Here is a 6,453-nt window from a genome sequence, read left to right on the forward strand (position 1 = left end):
TATACCTGTGATACTAGTTGCTTTTCTTCTACTAAGTCCCACACCCCTCCCTCTGCCTCTCCCCCTTGCAGCAGATCCAGCAGCAGCAGTCCCATTCGTAGCAGCAGATTCAGCAGCAACAGTAGTTAGTGCAGAGGCTGATGGAACAAAAGTATAATAGTTAACTCATTTCCTAATAACAAAAATATCAACCTTCTAGTATGTAGCAACAAATCCATGAATTACCTGTGACAACAGTTCCTCTTCCTTTGCCCCTTCCTCTACCCAGTCCCGCACCCCTTCCTCTGCCTCTCCCCCTTGCAGCAGATCCAGAATCATGTGCATTATTCCCAGGTGCAGCTGAGTCAGTTGCAACATCAGATGCAGCAGCAGCTGGTTCAGGAGCTGATGCAAGTTCAATCGAATCAACGGAACATCACAGAAAGCTACTGGTGCAACCAACAATTATAAAACAACAACAAAATAAGATGTACCTGAGACAATAGGATTTGGGCAGTGCCTCCTGTTGTGTCCATACTGGCCGCAATTGCTGCAAGTCACAGAGGTACCCGTCCTTCTGTACTTCGTTTGAGATCTATTTTCATCTGGTTCTCTAATCCGTACCATTCTTGGCCGACCAGGTTTAACCCTGAAAACTGGGGGTATGATGGTATCACAGTTCACTTTCGGCCACATGTTCTCTCTATTAATTGGAGCAATTGATTTTCCATATGTTGCAAGGTATGCTGCTGGACTATAGTAATTGCTGCAATACTCTTCAGGATTATCACCCTTTTCAAAGATGGCACTGCATGCATGTGGGCATGGCATACCACTCAAACCCCAAAATCGACAGCTGCAAGTACCAGCTAACAGATCCACCACAAACATTTCCATGATAATCCTATTTTTGTGATGAACCTCAAACTTCAGCTCACCTGCCCATCTAGCTTGTCATTCCATACTTCTTGTTGCAATGAGATCCAACCTCTTTTTTGGTTTAGGCAGAATGGATCCTTCATACTTCTCAGCCTTCTTCTTCTTTTCTGCAAATCTTGACATCCAGTAGCATCTGATCCACTCAAACATCGTCAGAATGGGCTTGTCTCTAGCCTCAAGAATCCTGCCATTGAAAGCCTCTGATATGTTATTCATTAGCATATCACTCTTTGCCATAAACGTGAAATGGCTCTTTGTCCACAACTTTGGGTCCACTCCCATTAGTTTATCATAACAGTCCCTATTTTTCTCCTTCAGCAGATTCATTCTTCGTCCCCACTCTTCCACATAGGTAGCCTTAGCAATGGTTAGGATTAGATCCCTCAGAACTGTCCCTCCACCATATGCCTTCTTACAGTTCGCATAGAGATGCCTTAAACATAATCTATGCTCAATAGAAGGTTCCATCTCACCAAAAACTTGCATCAAACCCTAAACCAACAAAAACAACAGAGTACAATATACCATGATTCAATCAACAAAAACAATGTAAGTAGAATGAAATAGTTACAATCATAAGTCAGTTTATCCTTACCTTTTGTTGATCCGACATGAATACCCATCTTCTTGATTCACCGATATCATTCAGCAACAGATCAAGGAACCATCCCCAGCTGTCCTTTGTTTCCGCCTCCACTGCTGCAACCGCAATTGGAAAATAATTGTCATTAGGATCCCTCCCTACTGCAACTAGTAGCTGCTGACCGTGGTCCCCTTTCAAGTGACACCCGTCCACTCCTATGATCGGCCTACAACCAGCCAAGAAGCCCTGCTTCACTGAATTAAGGCACATGTACATCCTCATGAAACGCGGTTGGTGAGTTAAAGATGGCCTATCTACAACAATACAAAGCTTGGACCCCGGATTTGCCCTTAAAATCTCAGCACAATAATCCCTCAATTTGGCATATTGTAGTATGGCCCTTCCATGTACTTCTTTCCTTGCCTTTCTCCTTGCCCAGTAAGCCTTTCCAACACTAACATTTGCCATATACTTGTCCTGAATTGTTTGAATAATAGTGGCCAGCCGCATATCTTCTCCACGACTAATGTTGTTCACAATCTTTTTTGATATCCACTCACTAGAAGCAAGCCTACCAGTATAACTTCTCCCACAGGTATGCTTGCCCTTCAAGGTTTTTATCCTAAAACAATCAGATCCTCCTACCTTACTTGCAAAGCAAATCCACTTGCACTTTCCTTTTTGTCCCTTACACACTACTCTGCACCTCAACTTGTCGTTCTTCTTATACCTAACGTCTCTCCCATTCAATAAGGCATGCTCCTTAATTGCCTCTTTAAACTGGGACAGTGTTTTGAACTCCAACCCAACCCTAAACTGATACTCTCTACATATTTCTGCCTCATCATACTTAGGAAACCTTTTTTTCTTAATCATGTCATCAGAATCTCCCTCGTAGCTATCCATGTCTTCAGTTTCATAACCATCTGAAATGTCTCCAATTTCTTCATCCATCTCTCCAGGAGCATCATTATCCTCAGCACCCTTATCTGTTGTGGCTTCTTGATTTAGCGGGCTATTGAACCCACCAAACGCATTTGCTTGTCCACCATCAACACCATCCTCTACATCGAACCCAAAGTAATCCTCATGTTCACCATCATCAGCACTGTCATCAAACCTATCCTCCTCAGTTGAGGGTTCTGACTCAGCATCGACTTCTACTTCTATCAGTCCACTATCTTCGCCTTCATCTGGGACATAATCTGGATCCATTGATGTGATTTCAACCCCATTACCTTCTCTGTAACCATCAACAGCGTACACTATACCATGCTTTACAGAATCAGTAACTAAAGCCCTAGCCATTCTAACAGCATCCCCATCTGACTTCAACTCTTTCAGACCTAACTTCAACTCCATCCCAGGTTTGTTCCACCATAGCTTCGCATAACCCTTGTAGCCTAGACCCTTCAGCAAATTCACTATCTCTTGCAAAGACCATTTATCTAGTTCAAAATGCAAGTCTTCCACAACCAACCCACCTAAATATTATAGTCCATCTCCCCTGTCAATAAATTTTCCTCCGTGATGGAGCTCTATTGTGAACTCTGATTCTCCCATTGCTACACAACAAAAAACGAAAAGTGCTGATTAGTCATCCCCTAATCAAACATTACCAACAATGCTAATGACTTTAACGCCGTAGCATTCGCCAACTTCTGGAAGAATGAAGAAGGGAAAAAAGTGTAAAAAACTGTAACTCGTACCTTTGCAACAACGACGACAGCAGCACCTTCGACAAAGGAGGCCACGAAAGCAAGCAACAAGCCTCGATCACACCGTGGTGGAATGCGAATGCGTCATCCAACAATCAGAAACTGAGATGGGGGTGAAGAGGAAGGGTTTCTTTTGCCTCAGTGAAAAGGGAGGAAAAGCCAGGATTAATCGTTTATTAAGATAGGGGCATTTTTGTCAACATAAAATAGGTAAATACATTGAGGATTACAAAAAACGTTTGTAATTGGGTATATCCAATTTTGGAACGGAATATTCCGTTAACCCAAACGTTTTTTGTCACTGTAAGGACCCAATTAAAACAAAAAAAATTGTTTAGAGACTCAATTAAAAGGAAAAAAACTATAAGGACCTAATTAAAAATTCGGCCAAACTATAGGGACCAACAGAGTAATTAAACCTTTATCTTTTATAACTTCAAACAATTTATCCAAATTATTAGACAAATTAGTCTACAAATTAATTTTTAAAAAGCTAGGCACTAATTTTTTTTATTAAATATGTTAATAAATAAATTTTATTTTTATTTTATTAAGAACTAATATGTCTTATATTTTAAAAAATAAGTTTAGTTTATCAATTTTCTAAGGGTAAATTTGTCCAATACAAAAAAATATTGACACATTATTAACCATTTTAAGAGTTTGTTTATTTATCAATTTTTAAAACTAAATTATTTTAAAACAAGAATATTTAATTTGTGATTTTAAACAGGCTTTTTCCATAAACAAAATAATTAAATTGTTTAATTATTTCTCAAACAAATTAAATATAAGCGACATTAATTCTTAAAAAAATCAATTGGCATAATAAAAACGCCTTGTATAGCCTGCGCCCTGTGGTATATATTTGCATTGAAAAACACCTTATATAATTAAGAAAAAAAAAAGTCTCAAGATGTCTGCTACCACATGCAATACAATATTATTGTTATATATTGAATAAATACAAATGCTATTTGCATATTAAAATCAATTACAAAAATTAATTATTGTATATTTATATATAAATATATGTATAATTTAATTTATTTTTAATATATATTATACTAATAACTAATTTTAATATATACAGAACTTAACATAATTAATTGAATAAAATCATATGGTGGCCTCCAAATATCACATCTTCCTTTATATTTGTCTAACTATTTATTATTCTCTCTTTTACACACTCTAATATTTAATTTAGTTCTTAAATTTTAGAATATGATTTAAATTGATTCTTAAAATTATAATTAATTCAATTTAAACTCTAAAATTTACAATAATAATGTGTATTAGCTCTTAAATTAATTTTAGCAGTATGTTAATTTAGTATGTTAACTTGTCACAATTTTAATTTCTCACTTAAGTTGTATGTAAGTGAGATTTATTAAAACTCTTAAAAATTTGACTGTTGTTCTTTAACATTCTCGTGAAAACGACATTAATAAGTTTAATTTAAAAATTTTGGGACTTTGAGAACAGCAATTGAATTTCTAGAAGCTTTAATAAATCTCTATTATATATAATTTGTACAAAAAATTTAAATTGCGATAAGTTAACATACCAAATCAACACATTGTTAATAGAAATTATTTTAGAAATTAATGTAAGTTACGATTATAAATTTAGAGGTTTAATTTAAGTACATTAAAATTTTAAAGATCAATTTAAGTTTGACGATCTGACGACACACATTTCAAGAATAAAATTAATTATTAACTCCTTGTATTTTTGTCATTGCACAGAAATGGCATGATAAATTATTGTTTATTCTATTTAAATAAATTATAATTTTTATTTATAAAAATTTAAAATGTTAACAAATTTACTCATAAATATATAAAATTAATTTTTATGTTAATAAAAAAAAATATTATTTTTATTTAAAAAAATTCAGAATATTAATAAATTTATACATGAATAAACTTAAAATTAATATTTAAATACTTTTATCACATAAAAAATATATATTGTGATACTAAATTAATTTCATTTATTTTTTATCATTAAATTTGTCAGAAATGATTGTTCCTCCTACTTTATGAATTATGATAACATATTATGACTATAAGCCAATTAAAGGTAAAATGTGAGTATGATAGCTAGATTGAATCAATTTTAAACCATGTTAGACAGTTAGTAAATATTATTATTTTTTAGGGCAAAAAATCTTAATAAGCCAAGTGAAGAATCCTGTAATGTAAATACGCCAAAACGAAAATCGTTTCAGCAATAAGCCAGACCGTATTTTTATATAATTCGAACCAGGGTGGTTCGAACTCTATTTGTTAATAATTCGAACCACTGCAGTTCGAACTACAGAGAGAGAAGAAGCTTGAAGTAAATCGAACCAGGCTGGTTCGATTTACAGAGAGAGAAGCTGTATCATATAATTCGAACAAGGCTGGTTCGAATTATAGGTAAATATGCTGCATTAAGTAATTCGAACCACGCTGGTTCGAATTACACAACTTCTAATTCGAACCACCTTGGTTCGAATTAGTGGTATACAGAGCAGTATATATAGGGTTGTAAACGTGAGTTGCTCTCATTAGAGGGTGTAAGATGGCTAGTGAGGAGAGTTTTGGTGTTTTGGTTCACCACAGAGGATCCATTAAGAGGAAAACTCGTTCCGGTGTGAAGTTCACAGATAAGGATCCCCTCTGTATTGTCGTCAGTCCTACGACGAGCTATGATGACCTTGTTAGATCTGTGCTGATGAAACTCGGTGTGGAAGGTGCGAAGCGGGTTAAGAAGTTTTTCTATCGCATTCCAGTCACGGTCCTGCAGGATACTGTGAAGTATGATTGTTTCACGATTGGTAGTGATGAGGACCTGCAAGTTTTGTTTCTTTGTCGGAGGCAGTTCCCAGAGGTGAGGACACCAGAATTATTGGCAAAGCTGGTTGATGTGGTATCCAGCTCAGGGGGTTCGAACCGAAATACCACCACTGTAGCCACGGCAGCCGGTTCCAGTTCCAGGCCTGCCGTTGCTTCTTCGTCCGTCCCTATGTACGAGACAGCGGTCCAACCGGTCGCCTCCCCGTCTTTTGCTGTTGATCTCAATGACGGAGTAGGCGACGTGGTAGGATCATTTGATGTTCCGCCGAACGGTTTACAGGGCGTTCCACCAGTGGGCGTCGGAGACGGATTGTTGGATGATGCAGAGGCGGACGACGTCGAGCCGGATATGATTGAGGATGACAGCGGCGATGATGTCGGACCGAGT

General features: G+C 36.6%; 1 protein-coding gene across 1 annotated transcript; it reads right to left on the reverse strand.

The window, feature by feature from the left end:
* Positions 934–2,863, reverse strand: LOC107641059. Its single transcript, XM_016344569.1, has 2 exons — positions 1,514–2,863; positions 934–1,410 (listed from the first exon to the last, which is right to left on the reverse strand). Exons 1-2 carry the CDS (start codon positions 2,861–2,863, stop codon positions 934–936), a joined length of 1,827 nt encoding a protein of 608 aa, XP_016200055.1.

This window comes from Arachis ipaensis, chromosome B05 (assembly GCF_000816755.2).
Source record: "Arachis ipaensis cultivar K30076 chromosome B05, Araip1.1, whole genome shotgun sequence".
NCBI classification, from domain to species: Eukaryota; Viridiplantae; Streptophyta; class Magnoliopsida; order Fabales; family Fabaceae; genus Arachis; species Arachis ipaensis.